The 23,242-nt window shown below is 48.1% G+C and overlaps 1 protein-coding gene across 1 annotated transcript in view; it reads left to right on the top strand.

The window, feature by feature from the left end:
* The window catches only part of Tcerg1l (transcription elongation regulator 1 like), a 171,050-nt gene that overhangs the window by 35,810 nt on the left and 111,998 nt on the right, over window positions 1–23,242 (top strand). The window contains exon 4 of the mRNA XM_050137935.1: window positions 4,420–4,620. Within this exon, the coding sequence (XP_049993892.1) occupies window positions 4,420–4,620 (201 nt within the window). The remainder of the gene's footprint in view (window positions 1–4,419; window positions 4,621–23,242) is intronic.

Here is a 23,242-nt window from a genome sequence, read left to right as displayed (position 1 = left end):
TGTGGAGCATCTAGGTTGTCTCCAGGTTCTGGCTATTACAAATAATGCAGCTATGAACATAGTTGAACAAATGCTTTTGCAGTATGATTGGACATCTCTTGGGTATATTCCCAAGAGTGGTATTGCTGGATCCTGAGGAAGGTTGATTCCTAATTTCCTGAGAAACCGCCACACTGATTTCCAAAGTGGTTGCACAAGTTTGCGTTTCCACCAGCAATGGATGAGTGTTTCCCTTATTCCATATCCTCTCCAGCAAAGGCTATCATTGGTGTTTTCGATTTTAGCCATTCTGACAGGTGTAAGAAGGTATATCAAAGTTGTTTTGATTTGCATTTCCCTGATCGCTAAGGAGGTTGAACATGACCTTAAGAGTCTCTTGGCCATTTGAACTTCTTCTGTTGAGAATTCTCTGTTCAGTTTAGTGCCCCATTTTTTAATTGAGTTAATTGGAATTTTAAAGTCTAGTTTCTTGAGTTCTTTATATATTTTGGAGATCAGACCTTTGTCTGATGCAGGGTTGGTGAAGATCTTCTCCCATTCAGTAGGATGCCTTTTGCTGGAGTATGTTTTAACAGTAAGTTTTTTCATTGACAGGCGACATGGTTAGCACTAGTGTGTGGTCAGTAATCCTTCTTCATAGATGGGGGAAGGCGCGGCTAGCTGGGCCCACTGCAGTCTGTCTCCTGGGGGAGGTCTGCAGCCTGGACATCTGCCTTATGGGAGGAACTCCTGAGTAGAAGCTCAGCTAACAGGGCTGTCTGACTTCAGAAGCATAGATAAAACACCAGACAATGGAAGATATTTGAGTCTTTAATCCACACCTGATAGAGTAGGAAATCAAGAAAACCACAACTTTCTATGCTCCTTTCTCTTTTAGAATAATAAGCAGTCTAGACCAGGGCTAAGCACAGCTGCAGACTTGACTCTTCCCCTTGCTGGGCAGCTGAACTTGACTGCTCAAGGTTTTATATGCGCTGACATAGGGGAGGGTGGGGCAAGGGTTTGCAAGGGGAAGTTGTTGGGGTCCCCATCATCTTCTCTGTGAGGGGGGCTGGTCACTGAAACTCTCACAACGAACTCTACAATCTGACAGGGCTGCAGAGAAGTTAAAGCAGAGGCATACACTTCTTGTCGTACCTTATAGCCATGAGGGGCTGGGCTGTGGGGCTGAGTTAGGTGTCCTGGACAACTGCTTTCTAAGGTTCCTGGCTGGGCAGGACTTGGGTCTGGTAGGGGCAAGAGGCAATGCTGTGGGGTAGAGAGCTAGGTACTGTGGAGGGATGGTTCCCAGGAGCTCCTGACTGGACAAGACTTTGGTCTTATAAGGATGAGGGCCATGTTGTGGAATCCTGGGGGGCTTTACTTTCCTCTAGTCTACTTCTCCCACGCCACCTTGCTTTATAGTGTGGGTTTCTGAGGGCTCTCATAATTGGACCCTCTTTGTCTCCCTGGGCTCCCCATGTCTGACCAGCCCCCTGAGCTTCTGGCATCTTTTCGGACCACTGAGCAGAGCATGCATGTAATTACATTCCAGCTATATTTTCTGCAGCCATAGGGAAACGAGCATAAATGAACCCTTGGGTGGAGATGAGGGCAGGAAGGACCCTGAGTAAAAAACATTCAAATAGGTCTTAAAGCATATCAGAATATTAAAAAAATGTTCTTCTTAGCCGACTTTATATCCCAAAAGCACTGATAGTGTTTTGGCTCCTGGCACTGTTTTATGGTGACTGGAAGATAGCAGTATGTTGGTTCAGCTGTTTACACGTGGCTACTTCTAATAGGGAATACCTGTGATGAGGCTGGGGAGGCCAATATGGCACACTTATGCAGTACTCCATTCTCTGGGTGTCCTGATTTATTGGATATTGTAAGGTACGTGAGGGTGAGGCTGTTGATTCTGTGACTCATTACGATAGAAGCAAACATACAGGGGGGATTGCGACACATTCCCTTATCAGTCAGACCGTGGTATCAGGGAGCTGCTACCAGACAGAAGGGCAGAAAGGCAGATCACAAGCCTTGCTCTGTTTCACTAGTTGTCCGTGGTGTGCTCCTGCTATGAAGGCGGTACGTTCTTGATAACACTGATTTCAAATGTGTGTATAACAACCCTGGGAGTCTACCACACACAGAGCAGACACAGATACAGGATACAGATGACATGGAACCCATGCAAGGCTGTGAGCAGCCAGGATGCTCACTGGCTTGGTGGGAAAGGCAGCAGGAAAAAGACCTGGAGAGAAGCCCAGGCTGGAGAGGTACCTCAGTGCACAAAGGACTTATCCCACTCACTAGCTAAGGATCAGATTTTGATCCTCAGAATCCCCAGAAACTGGACATGGAAGCATGTGCCCGTAACCCCAGCACTCCTACAGTGATGTGCGAGCTGGAGACAGGACACCCTCTGGGAGCTCCTGGGTCATCCACCTGCCATACGCAATGGCAAACAAGAGGCTCTATCTCAAACACGGTAGAAATAAAGGGCTGGTACCCAAGGCTGTCTTCTGACCTCTGAGTGTGTCATGTCACATGCCTGCCTGTGCTTACACACATCATGCGTGGAAACAACCAAGGTGTCGTCATTCCGTAGGTGAGCGGAAAGTAAATTGTGGCACATCCTTATAATGTACTATTACTCAATGATAAATAAAGTGCCATTGAGTCATACCAAAGACAGGAAGCGAACTGCAAAGCAGGTTGCTGAGTGGAAGAAAGCAACTGAACAGGCTGCAAGTGATGCCTGCCATTACACGGTGTTCTGTAAAAGGCCACACTGTGATGCTTTGGGATCAGGGGTCGGGTGTAGGTGCAGACAGAAGTGGCAGGGTGGAGTAGGTGGGACTTTCCTGTTATGAAATTCTTGTATGGGATGCTGTGTGGACACATCCTACATCTGTCAGAATTCACAAGACATACCCAGGAAGGAGGCCCTGGGAGGGATGCTGGCCTTTAGTTAACAGTGTGTCGATATGAGCTCATGGTTGGTGACACGCAGCACCCTGGGGAAGGTGGTAATGACAAGGGAATTGCCGCCGGCAGTATGGGAGCTCTGTAGCCACTGCCTAGTTGCTCTGTAAGTCTAATTTTAAAGGACAGTGTGTGTCCCTCTTAGGGAATTTGTAAATATGGAAAGACAGGGAGAGAAAATCAACCAAGAGTCTGCCACTTCGGCACACTCACAGTCTGGAGTGCATTTTTAAAAAACATCTGACTTTATGATATCCAGTACTTTCCTAGATGCCTTCAGATTTCTCTTTCCCTTATGGACGTCCTCCTGAGGTTCAGATTCAGCACTCTGTCTCTGAGTGTATCCAGAACTCTGCCCCATCCCCTGACTGTTCCTATAAAAAAGGCAGCCAGTGTGGAACCATGGCAGGAACACTGAGCAGACCTCCCGGGCACCTGACCTCCCACAAACCTGCAGCATCCTCCATACACTGGTGGTGTCTACCTGCCTAGCCCGATGTCCTCAGCCAACCCTATCTCCTCACCACCCAGCATCCCACCCCATCCACACTGCTCTGCTGCTCTCTGCTTCCCAATTTCCTCGAAGCTCCCGTATCTCATGGAGTAGCATCTGCCCCAGAACTCTTGTACTTGCTGGTCCTTCTTCCCAGTGCCAGGATGCCTCATTCTCCCATTCTAGAATGATTGGGCTCATGTGTCCTCATCCCAATAAAGGTCAACCTGCAGAAATTTGAGACACAATCATCACTTCTTTATCCCCCTTGACTTAAATCCATCAATCTATATCATAAAACCAACAGATGAGAAGTGTGTCGATGATGTGCTTCCTTCTGGAAAGTTCTCCGGAAAACAGGCCTTCTACCTGCCCATTGCCCAGCCCCTTGTCAGTCCCCAAAGACAACTGGTTGTGAGTGTAAGGTAGATCTTTAGAAGTGAGTTTGCAGCCTGGGTTACTTACTCTCTGTAGCCTTGGCATCCTTCCTGTATTCTGCATTTGGAGCATCTGAGAGACTGCGTGGGTGATGGTTTCTCCACGTGTGCTCAGCATCCTGAGTCCCAGCACTTTGGAAACCCTCCCTCCCTGGCCTACACCCACCCCTTCCTGCAAAACCTCCCCACCTTGATTCTTTCAGTGCCCTCCCTCCACCAGGCTGGGCTTCAGCACAGTCTTCGTGGTCGCTTCAAATGACCTACACACATGTGTACCACAGTGGCACTATTTCCCCTTACCATGTGCATGTCCTGGGATCCTTCTGGTGACTTCAGAATGGTGGTGCTCTCAGCATCACACGGTGAAGCACATATGCTGAGGACAAGATTCACTCTGGGGACAGTGCTAACCGGTACAGGATGTCATTGAAGGGGGCGGTGCTAGTCTTACATCTTGAGGGGGCTGTTATCTGAAATGGATGTTTGACACATGTACTGACCCTGGTCTCTCTCCCACAGGTGGTTGCCATAACAGCCTTAAGCCAATCAGCAGTGGTCCCACCATCACCATCACTGCCGCCGCCGCTGCTGCCGCAGCTGCTGCCATGGTCTCCGTGGACCCTGAGGAACTCCGGGGCCTCTCACCCTCCATTGTGCAGCCCTGCCATTTCCTGACATTGACTCCCATCAGAATCCCCCTCCGGACCGCCCCCTTCTCAGGTAGGAACCAGCACACCGTCTGGAAAGGTCATGAATTGTTCCCAGAATCCAACTTAGGGAAGCAGGGTTAGCTGAGCCCACGAGCTCAGTGTCTTTGGTCACTGGTTTCCTGTGCCTGGGCACATGATATGAATTGTTGGAAGTCAGATCCAGCAGAGGCATCCAGCTGGGGTTTTGTGGGGTCTGCTTGGTGGTGAACTATATTCATGCACATGGACTCCATGGATCAAGGCTTGGCTGTGCCACATGGCTTGTGGTATGTGCATGTGAAGAGTCAAGACCCCTTACAACTCATGTAGGTACTGAAGGACCCCAAGACCTCGGTCATCTCCTTGTGTGCCGCATGTCAGAGAGAAAGGGTGGCTCACCCAAGACGCATCACCTGACCTAGATAGTGATATCCCATTGCTGAACTGCACATGGCTCTCTCTAGCCCTGCATGGGATTGGAGATAGCTTCTCGGGGCATGTGGAAAATCCTGCCCGCCAGGCAGGGGTGGGGGATAAGAGACATAATGTCCCCTGAGCCATCGGTGCTCAGGGTGCTGGGCCTTTTTGAAGAATTGGAGAGGGTGAACTTGAGGCTTCTCAGCATCCCGAGGTGCAGAGATTCAGAGATGTGTGCTCCTGAGTTGTGGAATGGGTTCCAGACTGGCCACATTTCTGGCTGCTGTCCACATGATGTGCTTACCGCTCTCTGTATTGCGCTTGTCGACTGGTGTCAATGTGCCCCATGTCCCTGTGCAGTGCTGGTTTCTTCAAACGTGATAGTAATATCACCTTGGAATCTTCCATCCCAGAGTTTTGGTTGCTTTAGTGAGCTGGTCCTGTGCTGTGGTATAGCTTGCACAGAAAGTCTGCAGGAGGCAGGCAGCTACGTGCTGAGCATCCTGCATCAACAAATCCAAAGGCAGCACTCTCAGCACTGATTAGATGCCACAGGTGGGAAAATTCTGCTCTGGAAAACTTTACTTATTCATGAAATTATTAAAAAAACATATAAAATAAACGTAAACCGGTGTATACATTATAGAAAATGAATAAATTCACATTTAGACTTGATGTCTTTATGTATATGTAAATATTTCAAAATCTTGCAAAAGTCGAATACAGCTTGCATCCAAAGCACTTTGGATAAGGGGTGTTTAGCCATGTCATTAATAGCTGCATGCCCAGCAACAGGAAACTGCCACTAGATAAGACACGTGCCCATGCACACACATATGTATAGGCATATGCAATGCACATATATGCACATACAATGCATTTGCATACATGCATGCACATGCTCACGCATAAGCACATTCAAACACATATATACAAGGCAAAGATAAATATCCCGTGTTCCAGTTTTTTAGTGTGCCCTCCGTGATTGATTTTCTTTCTGGGGAATCTAATGTGGTCCTTTTCAACTGGACCTTTGATCTCTGTGTTCCTCTACCAGCCTCAAGGGTTAACTGTGACGGTAGACTGTACTGCCCAGGATGAAATCTGTGTTCCATTGCATTGTTTAAGATGTGATGGGAACAAGCCCTCGGGCAATCTGCGTTTGAAGCCCACATTCCTGCTGTGTGAAGCTGTGGGCTAAAACCCCTCAATCCCCTGATCCACTGATGCTTATGAAAATTTATCTTAGAACCAGACACTGTACTGCCGGCTGGCTTCCCATTCCAGGTTTAGTGAAATCCGGGGGTGGCCAAGACAGGGCTTCTTTGGGAGGTGTGGCCACCTGGTTGAGTTGGACTGGGTCTCTTCTCTAGCTGGTTGCAGAAAGTCATTGAGAGGTGTGGGTATACTTCTGGTGAAAGCTACATCAAGTGTCCCTTGAGCTTCTAAAGGGAGCTGGAAGGATGTCCAGCTTGTCATTGTTCTGGTTAGTTTTATGTAAACTCGACAGACACCCAGGTCATTTTGGAAGAGGGAACCTCCACTGAGAAAATGTCCCCACCAGATCGGCCTATGGGAAACCCTGCGGGACATTTTCTTGAGTCATGATTAGTGTTGGAGTTCTCAGTTTGCTGTAGGCAGTGCTATGTATGAGCTGCTGGTCTTAAATGTCACAGGAAAGCAGGCTAGCTAGCCGGTATGCAGCACCCTTCCGTGGTCTCAGTTCCCACCCCTATTCCTTCAATGATAAACCATAACCTGGGAGTTGAAAGCTGGAATAAACCTTTTCCTCTCCAGGTCACTTTTGGTCACGGTGTTTTTATCACAGCCACAGACACTCTAACTAAAACACCCATCAAGCAGCAGGCCTGTTTTGAAGGCACCCTTAGGAGTCCATGGAATGAGTGAAGGAGCAGACTCTTTAGAGAACTAGTTTGCCTGGAAATTCCTGACACCCTGCAACTGATGAGCCAGGCTGGGATCAGGAGGAAGACAGATTCCTTAGTGACTTGGTGTGGCGGGAACCGGAGAAGTCAGGCTTAGATGGACAGAGAAGGCAGGCCTGATGCAGCCCGTCCCTCATGCCAGCTTATCTGAAGCCTGTGGTCCTTGTTGTCTCTGCAGCGAGCAAACTGTTCGTAATGGAAGGGCAATTCCCATTTCAGATGATGAGCCTGACTGTTGCTTGATGTAAAAAAGCCAGATGCCTCAGAGGCTTCATACAGTTCGGGTTAATGAGGCTCAACTGAGGACAATTTTGCCTCTTAGGGATATCCACACAACTACTGGAGATGGATTTTAGATATGTCAGCATGTGGAGAGGCTGGGTCCTGCAGTCTTCATCTGCCCCGAGTTCTGTCTCCATGGAAAAACCTCTGGTGTAAATTAGAATACCACTTAACAAACTGTGCGATCTTGTGCTAGGGCAGCGTGGATAAGCTCAGCTGGACAAGGAAGACAGTGTGATGGTTTTTTTTTTTTTTTGTGTGTGTGTGATGTGTTTGTGTTTGTGTGTGTGTGTTCTGTTAGCTGAAGCCCCAGAGGGAAGTATCTTTGTGGAGAGAACGTTGACAAAGGATTTACACTAGGCCTGCAGCCCTTGTGTGTGCCTGTGTAGTTCTCAACCCATGCTCAAAGAGCCAGGGCCAGCTCCAAGCTCAGTTCTAATGGGGTTGTCTCCTTCTGTGTGTAATGTGCACAGCCAAAGCTTGTGGTTGCTCTCCATAGGCTAGATACCTGTGGAACTTGTCCCTTTTCTGGACTGTGTGTCCACCATCAGAAAACTGTGTCCTCCTTTCCTGTACCCCTCCCTCCGTGAACAACAGGCTGTGGATCTATGGACCCAGTGACATCCCTGATCCAGCACCCTGCTGGGTCCTTGTTGGGTTAGGAAGAGCTGTTCTGTCCTTTGTGGCATCTAGAGCTGTTGGTTGCCTACCTGTCCCTGAATCCCACTTGGGGCAGAGGGCAGCAGGCTCATCTGGAGACATGTCTGTTCTGTTGACAGTGCAGGCATGCAGGCTGGTGGATGGTAGAGTCACCAGGGAAAGGAGAACAGAGCAGAGACCCTCTCCTTTCGCCCACAAACAGGTTTTAGCTCGCTTCTCACTGTTCCTCATGGTCTCAGAATATAGAAAAAAACCTATTCAGGGAAAAGGTCTTGGGCATCACAATTAAGTCTCAACATTAGGAGGTCAGGCTGGGTGTCAAGGACAGGAGAAGAAGTAGAGGATGTGGACCACGGCAAACATGCCTCCCTGGTGTTTCCAGAATGGGCTATCCTGGCCTGCAGTCACTGGACCATAGTTCTGCTCGGACCTTTGCTAGGACAAGTGAGCCAGGTACCACATGCCTTCTCTAAAAGACGAAGAATCTGAAATGGCTTTTCATGGCTTTTCTCCTAAGAACGATAGTTCATTTTACAGCATGGCCCAGCCTTTACAAGGCTCTCCGGTGAGAAAGGTGAAATGGGAGCATGGAGACACTGTCTCTAGTATTGCCAATTACGATCGGATACAAATATTAAAAAGCACCATCTGCCTCGGAGACCATTTGCCACCTGTTCTCTTGCTTCCATAACTATTTACTGGTTTAAATTTAGTGTGCTGTCTTGCCACAGAACAGCTGGGCAGTGACGATTTTCTTTGTCTCCCAGTGACTTGCCAGCCAAGCCACATACCACGTCCAGGACATCCCATGGTATCAGTATCAGTGTTGCCCATGGCCTTTCAGATGCTGGCAGCTCTCCCATTAGGCAAGTCCACAGCTTCTAGGTGACTTCTGACTACAGAGAGCCAACTGCTTGGGGGTAAAGTTGGCCCCTCTTTTATCTTATTATTTTTTAAGTGCACGAATTATTCTTTCCTCTACTATAATAAAAAAAGTGTCATAATACATATCGCAGTGTATTTCCAGAGACAAAAATTCAGAAACCTTCTGGCAATATAGTTACTGATATTCCCAAACACACGGAGGTCGCCCTGCCCAGAGGGGATCATGACTGAATATAAACAAGCAAGCAGAAGGCCCTATGTATTTATTATCTCTGACAGGGAGCTCTGTAAGAATGCCCTGAGCATGCATTCCTACCCTCTGCAGTGGGTGAACGGCAAAACTGCCTCTGTGGGGGAAAACCTGTTGCTGGGATCTCAGAGTGAGGACTGCTCACACACTGAGTGCTTCCTGCCACATTGCCCACCTCTGACCATTGTTCCCCAGAACCACCCATTCCTATTACCTTAGGAATGCATGCAACACTTGGGATCTACATTTGCGGTCTCCACCATGACTTCCTGTTCACTCTGTCTAGAAACTGAAAATATATCCTCACGCTAAAGGACTCAAGGTCTGGAGATATCGGCCTCCCTTAAAGGGGGGCTGGCAGGATACAGCTATAGATCTCTGCCCCCTGTCCCCTCCACTCCAGAGGTAATGAACCCTTGCTGTTCTTCCTCTGCAGCTTGGGCAATGCCTTCCCCACTTACAAATGTATCATTGCTGGCCAGGTGCATGCTGCCTAGTGGGGCTTGGCTGCCTTTGGAAGAAACAAGCCGCATTGAGCCATTCTTCTGTGGTTGTTTTTCTTATGCAGTCCTGTAGATGGAAGTTTCTGACCCACCTGGTCCCTCAGCCGATCAATTCCAAAGAAACACACAGTTCCATACATTTGCCTGCAGATTTCAGGAGGTCATTGCTTTTAACAGCAAAGTAATATTTCATTGTGTAAATATAACAATCCCTTATTTTGTTGTGGAACATCTAGGCTGTTTCCAATTTCTGGCTATTATGAATAAAGTTGCAACGAACACAGTTGAGCAAGTGTCCTTGTGGCAGGATGGAGCACCCTTTGGGTATATGCCCAAGAGTACTATAGCTGGGTCTTGAGGTAGATCAATTCCCATTTTTTTTTAGAAACCACCACATTGATTTCCATAGTGACTGTACAAGTTTGCACTCCCACCAGCAATGGAGGAGTGTTCCCCTTACTCCACATCCTCACCAGCATGAGCTATCACCTGTGTATTCTCTGATGCTCAGCACAGACTCACTCACTCAAAGGTTCTGTCTTATGTTTTACTGCCTGTGTTTAAACCATATGACATGTTACGAGATACATAGAAGGTGGAATGGTTACTGTAGCTAACCTACTGGGCATCCACTTCTCATCCTGGTGCTACTAATTTTTCCATTTCAAGACCAGCTATCACCCACTTGAATGATAAGCTCATATTGTACATTTGGTATTTAAAGGTTTATTTATTTACCTGTATGTGGGCAAGCCTGTGTAAGCTCCTATGTACCATGTGTATGCAGGAGCCCTCAGAGACCAGAAGAGGCCACTGAATTACCTGGAGCTTCAATTACAAGCATTGTGAGCCACTTGTGGGTCCTGGGAACCAAATTCAAGTCCTCTGCAAGAATGATAAGCACTCTTAACCACTGAGCCATGTCTTTAGGCCCTCATTTGATCTTTAAATTTGATCCTGCATAAAACCACTGTTAACACTTTTTCTCTCTCAGTTGTTTTTTTTTTGACTCATTTTCCCCCTATATTCCTCATGTGGTAATGCCACACAGCATCTTTCTCTTTGTGCCTGGTTTAGTTCATCAGGTACAATATCTTCTATGCTACCCATCAGCTCCTTTAGTCATTCAGTAAACACCTTGTCACCACATGGCGACTGCTGGGAACAACACTACAAGGAATGCGGATTTCTTTGTATTCCTTTGGTCACCTTGAGAAGGCTGGGCTGTACGGTAGTTCTTTCTTAGCTCCTTCAGAACTCTGCATGCTGTTGTACATGATGGTCACATGGACTTCTGTTCCTGCCATCAGCGAGAGGTTTCTGTTGCTTCAACCTTCATGGAGCCTGTGTACTCTCGTCTCCATCAATCAGCAGACTCCTCCATCTCATAGTCATCCCGATATGCTTTCCCTGGTGATGGGAGATGCTGCCCCTTGGCCCCTTCCTGCTGGCCATTCAAGTGCCTCCAGCGTTAAGCAGTGTATTCTCTCCCATTCCTTTGTTAATTGTTAGTATGTCTTCTTGAAATCAGCTTATTAGTACTTTGATTTTTTTTTTATGTCAATGTCTACTGCAATCCAATTTTCACAGATTCCCCCTACTCCATAGCGCGTTTTCTCATTTTGTTGGTTGTTTTCTTTCTAGTAGATGTCGGTAGAAGAAGAAGAGGGAGGAGATAAAGGGTTTTAGTGAGAGGCTTTGGAAGCCCTCACTGGGGTGGTCCAAGGAGCAAAGATGGCTCCTCCTTCACTCAACAGAGGAATGGGTAGGTGCTGGAGATGGGATGCTATGAGAATGAGGCCAGAACTCAGGACAAAATGGTTTAGGGATTGTAAACCAGGGCCTTGGAGAGGATGGAGTCTCTGGCCCAAATCCAGTCCTCTGCAGAATCTGGAGAGCTGTGCAGGCGTCTGTCCTTATTGTCCTCATCTTCTGGTCATGTTTGACCCTAAGCCAATGGGCTGAAAGGAGCCCACCTCAGGGCTCCAGACTGTCCAGAGCAGGATGCTGGATTTCTTTGCAAGGAACTTGGAACCTAAGTGGAAACTGGTAAGAGTGGGAAATGGGACACACTCAAAGGTTTGTAGCTTCCTGCAAACAAATGGACTCAGGCTGGGACTCGGGCTGCTTGTCTGGCAGAGCCCCACATTTTCATTCTTTTAGTCCTGAGAACTTGGTGTGGTTCAGTCAGGACAGAGTGCCACCTTGACAACTGTGGCTCTGAACTCAGAGAATAAGGTTCTGGGGCTCATGAGGGCCTCTCCCTGCTCTCCCTGGTGCTGTCGTTAGGGGCAGTGACAGGGCTCTGGACTAGCTTTTCACCCCCCCTGTCACTTCCCTCTGCCTCTCCCCAGCTCAAACCCACACCTGGCCTTGATTCAAGGAACGGCCAGGAATACATGCAGAGTGTCAGACACGCTTTGGAGGCAGCTGAGGCCACCTGCCCTGTCACAGCCGTGACAGGTTCCTGGTGAGGATGGCCGCCAGGTCAGCAGTTGGTGAACCGTCGGCATCCTTTCCAGTGGCCGATTTCCTTTCCGTTCCATCATCGATTCCCCAGGTATTGGAGTGATAGGTTCTCAACCGGACACAGCGGAAAGAGTGAAGAAACACAGATCTATTATTTATTTATTTATTTATTTATTTATTTATTTATTTATTAAAGATTTCTGTCTCTTCCCCACGGCCGCCTCCCATTTCCCTCCCCCTCCCCCAATCAAATCCCCCCTCAGATCTTAAAAGGGCCTCAACACCATTCACCTTAGGTGAGCTCAGGTGTCCCTTCAGCACAGGCAGCACATAAGCGATGGGTGAGGTGTGCTCTTCTCAGATGCTGCCTGGGTATTTCATTTTGGTAAGGGCTCATTATCAGCACCACAGGATCCGACTCTCCTAGAGACACGCCCCTCACCACGCCTTGAGGAATTCTTTAGCCTGTGGCCAAACTATCTGCTTGTAAGAGGTCAAGTAGATTAGGTCAATTAAGGCTGGTGGTGTTTAGGTTCTCCGCTTCCTGATTGTAGCTTCATGTGACCCAGCTGCTTCAGACCCCACAGCCTTGACTTCCCTGTCAAGATGGATTGTGTCTTCACCTGTGAGTGGAAATAAGCCCTCTCTCCCTTGAATCGCTTTGTCAGGGCATTTTATCCGAGGAGCAGGAAGACGAACTAAGACAGCCCCTTTAAAATGACGGGCTGTAGAATTCAGCAAGCAAGCCTGCACAGCCAGCCTGCACCGTGCTCCTCCTGGATGTCGGTAGAAGAAGGTGGCACACAGGAGCAGGTGGGCTCTGGTGGGCCGTCTCAGCTTTGCCCATCCCTCATCTGCCCCAATATCAACCACACGGCCAATGTCTTTGAATTTCTGTTGCTGTGATAAAACACCTTGGCCGAGGGTCTTAGTGAGTGATCTGTTGCTGTGAAGAGACATCATGACGACAGAAACTCTTACAAAGGAAAGTGGATAATTAAGGCTGGCTTACAGTTTCAGAGGTTCAGCCCATTATCATCATGGTAGGATATGGCCGCACACAGGCAGGCTGGAGAAAGAGCTGAGAGTTCTGTCTGTATCAGCAAGCCGCAAAGAGGGATGGGGGTGGGGGGTGGGGGGTGGGGGTAGGAGGGGAATGAGAATGCACTGGGCCTGGCTTGAACAGTCGAAACCCCCAAGCCCACGCCCAGTGATACACTTCCTTCAACAAAGCCACACTATTCCAACTCTGTGTCAAGTAGTACCACTTCCTAATGGTCAAGCATTCAAATCTATGAGCTTAGGGGAATCATTCTTATTCAAATCACCATAATGAGACAAGTTATAGAAAGAAGGTTTGTTTGGGCCTGCCGTTCCAGAAGGGTGAGTGTTCATCACCGTTGTGGCAAGCTGACGTGGCAGCAGGGGGCAGGGACCACAGTTGAAAGCTGAAAACAGAAGACAGAGAGAATTAACTAAATGCCATGAGTTTGGATTTTTTTTTTTTTTGTTATGTTTTGTTTTTCGAAACCTCTGAGTCTGTCCCCAGAGAACAAGGCCACATTTCCCAATCTTCTCTAAACAGCTGCTCAGTGGGGACCAAGTATTCACATGTCTGAGACTACGGGGGACGGGGGGGGGGGGGGACATCTCATTCAAACCACCACAGTCCTGCGGCTTTCCTAGAGTCTCAGCCTGTGAACCTGGAGTGTATTATTCCCTGTTTCCAGGTGCCCGGGGGGTGAGACTGTCTATATAAGCAGAGCCGTCCTTGTGCAAGGAGGCTTCTGTTTGACTCCTGCCCTGAGGAAGCACCAGGCATTGTTTTCTGCTCCCAGGTTCTTGCCAGAGTGAATATTTCTGCTTCCCGTGTTGGTTTGAGAAAGAGGGGCCAGGATTTGAGGCTTGGATCCACCAGCTGCTCATGTGCAGAGCCAGTGTGTGCACACAGGCATGCAAGGACAGCTCAGAGCCAAGTTGAGTCAGGAGAGGCAGCAGGACGGAGCCTTTTTCTCCTTCAGCTGGGGCCCTGCACCATATGGCATAATGTACAGGCATAAGGAAAGCGATGTCTGAGGCTTTTCCAGAAAGAACTGAGATTGTGAGAATCGCCAAAAGGAAGAATGCACTTCTACTGCCAGGACCTGGTGTGCTCCTGCCTATGGAAGGAGCAGTCATCCTTAGGGAGCTGTACACAACATCAAGGACCCGAGAGGAAGCTGTCTTCTGGGGTTTGGAAAGGTGATACGCTGGTGAAACCATAGACGCCTTCCGAGAGCCCCTGCCTTCCTCTGTTCCTTCCTCCAATTGCATTGTGTCTGCTAATGTGGCAGAACAGCGGCTTTACATCTATTAAGATAATGGACTTTTCTGCAGAAAATTATATAGAGAAAAAATCCGACTCTCCTTTGATAAGTAGTTTCCTTCTTTGTCTGCTCAGTAAGTCATCACCCATTCCTGAGCCCTTGCTGGATGAGAGTCTGGATAATCTACAATGAGTGTAGAGAGAACAGCTCTTCCCAGGACACAGTGTCTATCAGTGGGCCAGGCCACCAGCCCTGGTCCTCCCTGGTGATAGTTCTGTCAAGTGCTGGCATGGCCTGGATTGTGATTAGGAGCTCAGAGCAAACAAAGCCCCTACAGGGCACTTTCTGACAATAGACTCAGTCCTACTGGGGACTTGGGCAAGTCTTAATGTCTGTTCTGAAAGGGCCTCACTCTAAGTCCAGGGAGATACATTCCTTCCTCTTGTGTGTATCTGGTAAGGGCAGCTGCTGTGCCTCTGCAATGCATCTTCCCAGCCAGGCAGCAAATGGAGGCAGGATGGTCCTAGGAGGAGAGCATTACCTTGGATTAGCTCTGTGAGGACTTTGCAAAATATGGCCAGGTCCTATGAAGCCATTTGGGTGTGAGTTTATTAGTTCTTGGGGCAGTCACTTGAGCAGGGAGGCACCACAGTGACTATGCAGACGGGAGAGGGATGCTAAGGCTGGGAGCAAGCAGATGGTGAAAGATGCTGTGGATAAGTCAGGTTTGGAGCAACCTCATTTAAAGGTACAGGCTTCAGGCTTGTTAGCAGAATGTTTGGCTGTGAGAGCAGTGTGGAGTCACAGGCGTCACTCTGAGCAGGAAGAATGCCTTGACTCCTCCACAATCTGGGCTCTTCTCACATGGGACAGAGCGGTAATTTCTGACCCAGATTCTTCCTGTGGATGCCAACTTCCCATCCCTTCCTTAAACAAGATTCCTCCAAACAAGATGTGATACTTGCCAATCAAAATCTCTCTCCCCCTAATTTCTTTTGGACTCAATTCTGGCAAACTTGATCTGTCCACAACCTTGAAACTGCTCCTGTCAAGGTCACAAGCACCTTGCATTTTCCTGTTTCTGAAAGATCCTTTGCCTGTGTTATTATCACCAAGCCTTTGCTGGCATTTGACTATGCTCACCACTTCCTTCATCCTCCTTCCCCAAACTATGCCTGCTCAGGGTAGCCCCCGTTTGCTGTACGTAGTACCATATGTCCCAAGCTGCTCCCTCTCTCGTTTCTAAATGATCAGGCATACTCTCTTAACTGTACTCTCCTACCTCAATTCAGCTGTGAACTCTCTCTACTCTCATAGCTTCCGTGACTGCCCCACAAATTCTGCTCAGCCTGACCACTTCCCTGACTCCAGATTCACCTGCCAAGATGTCTGTGTGACATTTCCACTTGCATATTTAATGTCCACATTGCATCAAATGGATCCCAAACTGCATTCAAACATCTTTATAATTTTATTGAGTAAGCTATAATTTTTATCGTACTCATTTTTTTTTTCTCAGGTGACATCTGGGGAAAGAAATAACAGAAAGAGGCTCTTTGGCATGGAGAATGGCAATGATGATGATGCTATGCCGAGTGGCTGTGGGGCAGGGCAGGGCGGGGTACAGGTTCCTGGAAGCTCATGCCAGGACTTTGGAGGAGCCCATGGTGTCTGCAGTGTCAGCTCTGTACCGTGGAGCTGGTGTGGCTACTCTGAACCATCAGTATGCAGTCAGAAAGTTTATGAAAGATCCATGTGAACCCTCAGACATGGCCCTGCAAGACAATGAACTGGCTAAAAAGTAATCAAAGATGTGAACAGACATTTTTTTAAAGAAATGTTTCAATGGCAGGTGGACAAGGAAAGACATACTCAACATCACTAGCCACTAGAAATGTGTCAATGAACACCCCAAAAAGATAGCATCTCACGCTTTGTATTAGTTATTTTCCTGCTGCTGTGATGAAACATCATGACCAAGGCAACTTAAGGAGGGAAGAGCGCATTTGGACTTCTGGTTCCAAAAGGGTAAGAGTCCATCATGCCTGGAAGCCAAGGCAGCCAGCAGCAGGCAGGCATGGTGGCAGAAGCAGGAAGCTGAGCGGTCACATCTTCAAAGACAAGCACAAAGTAGGGAGAGTCAACTGGATATTGCACACGGCTTTTACTCTTAAAGCCTAACTTTCCCCAGTAACATACTTTCTAAGCAAGGCTGCACCATGTAAACCTCCCCAAACTGCCACCAACTAGGGATTGAGCATTCAACCACCTGAAGACCAGGGGGAGCATTTCTCACTCAGGCCAAGACACCCTGTAAACATCCAAAGAAGGATGCACAGTGACATCATCATTGGTGAAAACAAAAAATCAAAGCTCTCTCATCATAGTGGGATTGCATGCTGGCAGAGCCCTCATGAGGGAGCCAAGCAGCTTCTCTATGACTGATACAGGGTTACCTTGCGATTCTGCAGGTCTGTTTCTAGGTAAAAATACAAGGAATTTGCAAACACACATGCATTTCAAACTTACCCAGAGGATACCAGCAGCTGTTCACAAGAACATCTCAATGCCCATCAGTTCATGAGTGGATCAATTACATGTGGTCTGTATGCACCTTTGGAGGCCCATCCATGCTCCAACCTAGACAGGCAATGAAAAGAAGTAAAATAAACCAGTTACAAGCCATATATTCTATTACTGTATCCTTAAACATCTAGAATAGATAAGAAGATACAGGGATGGGCTCTCGTAGAGATTGCATCTGGGTGAGATGCGGGAAAAGGGACAAAGGAAGACCCAGGGCTTGTTCAGGCACAGAACTTCTGATGCTGCTTGTGGCGATAGGTGCAGGACCCTGACTTTAGTGCCAATCACTCATTATATGCTGCAAATGGGTGAGTTGTAAGGTCTGTGACTTATGCACACGAGAGAGAGAGAGAGAGAGAGAAAAAGAGAGAGAGAGAGAACTTTGTGTTTGGAATGTTCTAAAAAGGAGTGAGGAGAAAGACTCCAAATCCCAAAATTTAAACTTCCCTTCTGAGGGTAGAAAAAGCAAGAGTGGTCTGCCTTCAGAAATGCTGATAGGATCTCCTTCACTTCAGTCCCCTACAGGGCCAGCGCTTGGATGTATAGTCAGCTTATGGCTACCTTGGAAACCAACAAAGGCAGGGCTCTACTTATCTTGACAAAGAAAAAAGTAGGGGGAGTACTGCCTGCCCTCCCTTCATCCTCAGTTCTTTGGGAGACTCCAGCCTTTGGGGACTGTCCAGCCTGGATTTGCTGGAAACATCCATTGTTTCTTCCAGACCAGACAGCATCCCTGTTACTGAATCAGGGCCATGATCCTGGCTCCTGGATGGCCCCCTCCTTTGTTTATGCCAAGGACACAGAACAGCTGAGCACAGATGACACTGTGTCCCCAGCATGTCCCCATCCCTGAGGAGGAGTGAGAGGAGCAGCCTGTATGCTTAGAAAAAGCAGACTAACCAAGGCACTGGGAACATGATGTCCAGAGCCATCCACGTGCCCACCCAGTGGGGACTTCTTACTCAAGTCTCTTGTAGGGTTAAGTCTGTTCTCTACAACCTGCTCAGCCTTGCTGCCCTGAGCTGCTGAACGTGTCTCACAGCTCCCCCACCCAGTATTCACAGATCTCCAGTCCGTGTTTCCAGCTCTGCACTCAGACAGCTCTAGACTATTTAACTACTAGCTGACTGGAATCCATTACGCCAGCCACTTGGGAAGGGCCCACTCCAGTCCTGGCGACAGTGGAGGATTGGTGTGTGTGTACGATGACTGGTGGTTGTCTGGGAAGCCTGAGCTGGCTCTGCTGAGCGTCACATGCCTGCCATGGATGGCAATGTGGCTGGATAGTGGGACCCGTGCTAATGGGGAAAAGGGCACGAGGAAGGAAAAAGCTCGTGACATATCCAGGCACTTAGGAAACTAAAGCTGGTCTCAACCTCTTGGGGTTTTATCTTTTTAAAATTTATTATTTTAAGCCTATTAACAAGCTATAATGTTGGCTGCTATTCCCCAAAATAATTAATCATAGACAAACTCAGAATTCCAAAGAGGTTAGGCCAGGCAACCCCACCTAATGGATTAAATACTGTAATTAATATCGCTCCGGTGCCTCCTCTCATTGGACGCTTTAATTACATTCTGCAGACTATTTTCCAGCCTGTGGCAGAGTCACGGTTCCTGCACCCCAGGCTGGTGGCAGTCATATCAATGAGGCCCTCCCAGGGGAGCTCAGGCCTGGCAGGCTTCCATCAGCTCGAGTCCATCGCCAGGAAGACCCTGAGTCCTTTGACAGAGAGATTAGTTCCTGTGGGGGTGTAATTGACACTGATGGTTTCATGGTGTGGCTTGTGTCTGCAGCGAGAGCTTTCAAAGCTTGTCCTAGCCACACTGCCACAGCCCCACAGTGGTGTGATCTCCTTCCTTGTCTTCTGTCTCCCTCCCTGGGTTCTTCTCTGCACTTGACTTTCCTCTTGCCATGTTCCTACTCCCCAGGGTGTCTAGGGTAAGATGATGTTGGGAGGACCACTCTGAGCAGTAGCCGCAGAGCAGGCTGGATTCGGCTCAGGTCACCAGGCTATAACTAAGCTCCCCTATAGGCTAGGGCATTTGGATCATTGCTTAAGCAAGCCGTTTTGTCACTTCCCTGCTGCAGTGTAACCTCAATGACAACAGTATTTGGAAGCCTCTTCAGCCAGCGAGTTACTCTGACCTTTACTCTTATCTTTAACCTCTGTAAGAGTGTGTTCGTTGCATTCTGACACTCCTGAGACCACAGACTGGTCATGGTCAGTGGGAAATGCAGTATGGTGGGTAAACTTGCTGCACTTCCTGTAGCTGTTCTGCCCAGAACACCTATATTCTAACCACCTTTCCCTACTGCAGAGAGCAGAGTCCCACATGCACGTCCACCACACATGGCTGCTCACCTGGGTGCCCATACTGCAGGGAAGCCACCATCTGCTTGTCTGTTTCTTTCTCTGTCTCTCTGTCTCTTTGTCTCTGTCTCACTATCTCTTTTTCTGTCTGTCCCTCTCTCTCCCCCTCCCCCTTTCCCTTTCAAATGCCCAAAGGCCCTGAGACCTGAGCTCTTGACATGGTAAAATGCATTCAACTTTCCCCCTGGGGTTTTCTTGACTTTTCATATTTATCTTAACTGCATGCACCATACTCGTGGGACTGAAGACTGAGGGTCTCCTGCCTCAAGGAGTCCCTGAGTCCTTATTCTCTTAGCTGCTCCTTTTCCTTTTTCCTTTACATACTAACTAGAGTGTTGAGATCTTTGGGGATTGTTTTGCCACCTTTGAACACTCAACATTGGCACTTGGTGACAGACAAAGTTCATATTGACTATTGCCGTGTAACAGAGTTATCACCTGCTAGGTCCCAAGCAAGGCATCCAAAGCATAGTGACCCATGATAATGGCCAGTTGTGTGACTCATGTTTTGTGGGTCAAATGAAGTTCTGGTCTGGGGCAGGGGTTCTCCTGCTGATACCAGTCACATGCCTCTGGGTTCCATACTCATTTAGACACAACAAAAGGCAAACGTACATGTGCATTTGAGACCTGTCTCTCTCAGAGTCTCAGCAGTAGACACACAGGCTTAGACCTCCATGGGGCTGTGCTTGCAAGGCTCTTTCGTCATCATTCCCTCTAGCTGAAGGGCCTGCTAGATAGACCCCAGCATCAGTCTTTATTCTTACAAGGTCTTGTAATCCGACCTTTGGTTCAGACCTCATTCCACTTCGAGAATCACCCACCAAGGGTGAGTCTGGCTAGAGAATGTTGGAGCATGGCTCCCAAAGGTGCTGTGTGAGAGACTTGACCCTCAGAGCGACAGACTGAGAGTTGATGGGACCCTTAGAAGTTGGAGCCTAATGCAAAATAACCAGGTTACTGGGGCACTGCCCACAGAAGGAACTGTGTTTTTCTGGTTAGTTCTCCAGGAAGGCAGCTAGAACAACAAAGAAACAAAAACAAAAAAGAGAAGGAAACACAAAAGAAGACAGGGTCTTCTCTTTCTGACTTCCTCTTTATCTCTCTCAGCAACATCTTCGTCTTCCACACATTCCTACCATCTCGTCCTTCACCGCGATGTGATGCAGCCGGGGGCCCTCGCCAGAGCCTGCACTATGGCCCTAGTACTTAGAGCTATAAGGTGCCCAGTCTTGGGCATTTATTACAAGAGTAGAAAATGTACAAAGACAGGAAGGCAGGAAACAAAAACCACTTTTCCTCCCCGAATTCAGCAACGATCAGTCCCTTTGCATTCTACTAGCAAACTGAGCAGTCCCTTGCTTGGCTTATCATCTTACATCGTATTGTAGGCAATCTACAGAAGCCAGCTGACATCCTCAGGATGTCCTGGAAGTCATCTTCCGAGGTCTTCAGAGTCATCATGCTGGGTCCTCCAGCATGGCCCAGCAGTACCGTGGCTGATTGTTTTGAGTCCACTCACCATGGTGCTCTTCTTCTGCTTCTGAATTTTCCTTCCTTCTGTTTAGGCTCCCCAAAAGTTTCTTCATGAATTTTCTAGCATTCATTTTCTACTGAGTCCTGGCCGGGGGGAAGGGAGTGTTGTTCCTAACTTTTTATGTTCAGCTAGAACTACAGTTCTTTTCTGTATTTGTTTCTGAGCTATGCACCCACAATTGCACAGTAAGCACCCCCAAAACACAGTGGCTTAAGACAACCTCCGTGGCTTGCCTTTTCTATTCCCACACACTGGGAATGGGCTCATCAGGGCACTTGACTTGCTGGCTATCCTGTGTTGCCTCTCTGTCAGCTATGATATTTTGTCTGGAGGCTGAATGACCCAGGACAGTGTCACTGACCAGCCTGCGTGGTCATGTGACTCTCATCTCCAAGGCCATTTTTCTCATAGGGAGGTGGGATATTAGCCAAGATAGAGTGCTAGGGTTGAGAATGAGGTAACAAAGGTCGAATGGCAGCCTTTTGTTGATTAGCCATGGTGAGCCGAAGTTTGGTAATTTTTCCACTGGTCACGGCAGAGTTTTGAAAGATATTTTTCTTTTTTCATGCGTATGTCCTGATCTAGGGCCTTGCTATTTAATAGGTGGTCAGGTTGGTCTGGAAGCTGAATAAGTGGCCCAAACAGTTTTTCTGTTTGGAAATATGGGAAGTCTGCTGGACTTTCAGGCAATTCAGCTGAAAAGACACATGGCAGCTCCAGTGGACAATGAGCCAGGTCAACCTGTCACAGTCTCCAGGGAAACATGTTTCAAATGAGCAACACGTCCACAGGCAGAGCCAAGAAGAAACTGACCCACAGGTCAAGGAAGCAAAGGGGACAAACACAATGAAGATGGGTATGGCTTCTCAACCCTGTCCGGTCATCTGTCTGCCTGTGGGTCCAACAAAAGAGTCAGCATTTCTGGCAAACATGGCTTAAAGTTTCTTTGGATGAACCTGGACAGCTGATGTCATAACCCATGCATCAGAATTAGGGCCCTGGAGCACAGCTGATGGGAGGAAAGGACCTACTGCTTGACTGTGTGGTCAACCCAGGGCAAGCACTGTGACTTTGCTGTGGCAGCTGGTCTGACCCTAGGGCTGTGGGGCGCATCTGGTGGCACAGGGGTCTTATCTGTAGCGGTCCCCTTTGTGTTCTCTCCTTAGCACAGAGGGATCTGGGATCTACTAGAGGTCATTCGTGTAGCTAGGTAGAACCTCAGCAGTTTCTGCTTGGCTCTAGATCTGTAAACACAGTAGCCATGTGGCCTAGCCCTGGCTTTTCCGGCAGAGCAGTTGAGAAGGTCACAAGGATGGAAGCAGAAGAAAATACAAGGCATGCCTTTAACGGGTAACAGGTTATGGGCCCAGGGTTCATATGCCTACTGATTGTCCCCCTGGCACCCGTCTCTGTTGAGGAGTGGTTAAAAGATCAACAAGAGAGGGCAAGCCCAACATCCATGCTGCTTTCAAGTCTCCACTAGGCACTGTCCCATTGGCGAGTGCAGGCCTGCTGGTCGCACCTGGAGTCAGAGAGGCAGGGGCAGGTAGGAGTGGGCTCAGAGAGTTCTACTCGCCTTAGGGACCATCAGTGGCCTCTAGAGTGCAGCCCCGCACACCATCCCACACAGTCATCCTTAGTTTCAGATATTTATGACTAAGTGTCCTTTAAATAAATTGTAATGAAAATAAAAACACTTAAACTTCACATTCTCTCTCCATAAAGCGATGAGCATCTTCTGTCGAGTGGTGATTCTCCTTGCCTATAACCCGAGGCTCTGTTGCAAATTGCTATTTTCTATTATAAATCTGCATTTTCTAGCATGACTATTTCCAGCTTTCTGAGGCCCAATTTCTGCTGCTGTGCTTTGCTTTCATATTTTCAAGTGTGCTAATAATTACTTTCTGCCTTAGACATGCCAACAAGTTTTATGGTTTTGTTCTCAGACTAATCCCACAAGTTAACAAATAGGCACATTCTGATAAGATGACTAGGTAGATGTCATTTTACTGGGAGCCACAAGCCCTGTGACAGTGTTTACATCCGAGTCATATGGGCACGCCTACTCATCTCTTATGTGCTTAAGATCACACTGTCCTCTAGGCTGCCAAAAGATCAATGCTTTAGTTCTTCAGACACTTCATTTACCCACCCACCAGTGTGTCCTTCCTGTCTTCCCTTCCCCCAGCTCTGTTCTCCCCTTGGTAAGTCACTTATTCCTGGCATCACAAGAACTTGGTGAGGGTGTTTCTGTGTCAGAAGCTGTGCTAGGCACTTGGTATAAATGCCCCAAGTCTATGCTCTCAAGGTTTGGCCAGCGGAAAGGGATAGATGATCACACCAACTAGCTCCAGGAACTGATTCCATATGTGACTGCCCTCTGTGGACAAGCCAGTCTCTGCTTGCCTAAGGGAGGCTATGGGTTATAGCTATGTCC

Source organism: Alexandromys fortis, unplaced genomic scaffold (genome assembly GCF_014885135.2).
Source record: "Alexandromys fortis isolate MF-2015 unplaced genomic scaffold, M_Fortis_MF-2015_v1.1 scaffold_3, whole genome shotgun sequence".
Lineage (NCBI taxonomy): Eukaryota > Metazoa > Chordata > Mammalia > Rodentia > Cricetidae > Alexandromys > Alexandromys fortis.
This window is presented reverse-complemented; position numbering and strand designations above follow the sequence as displayed.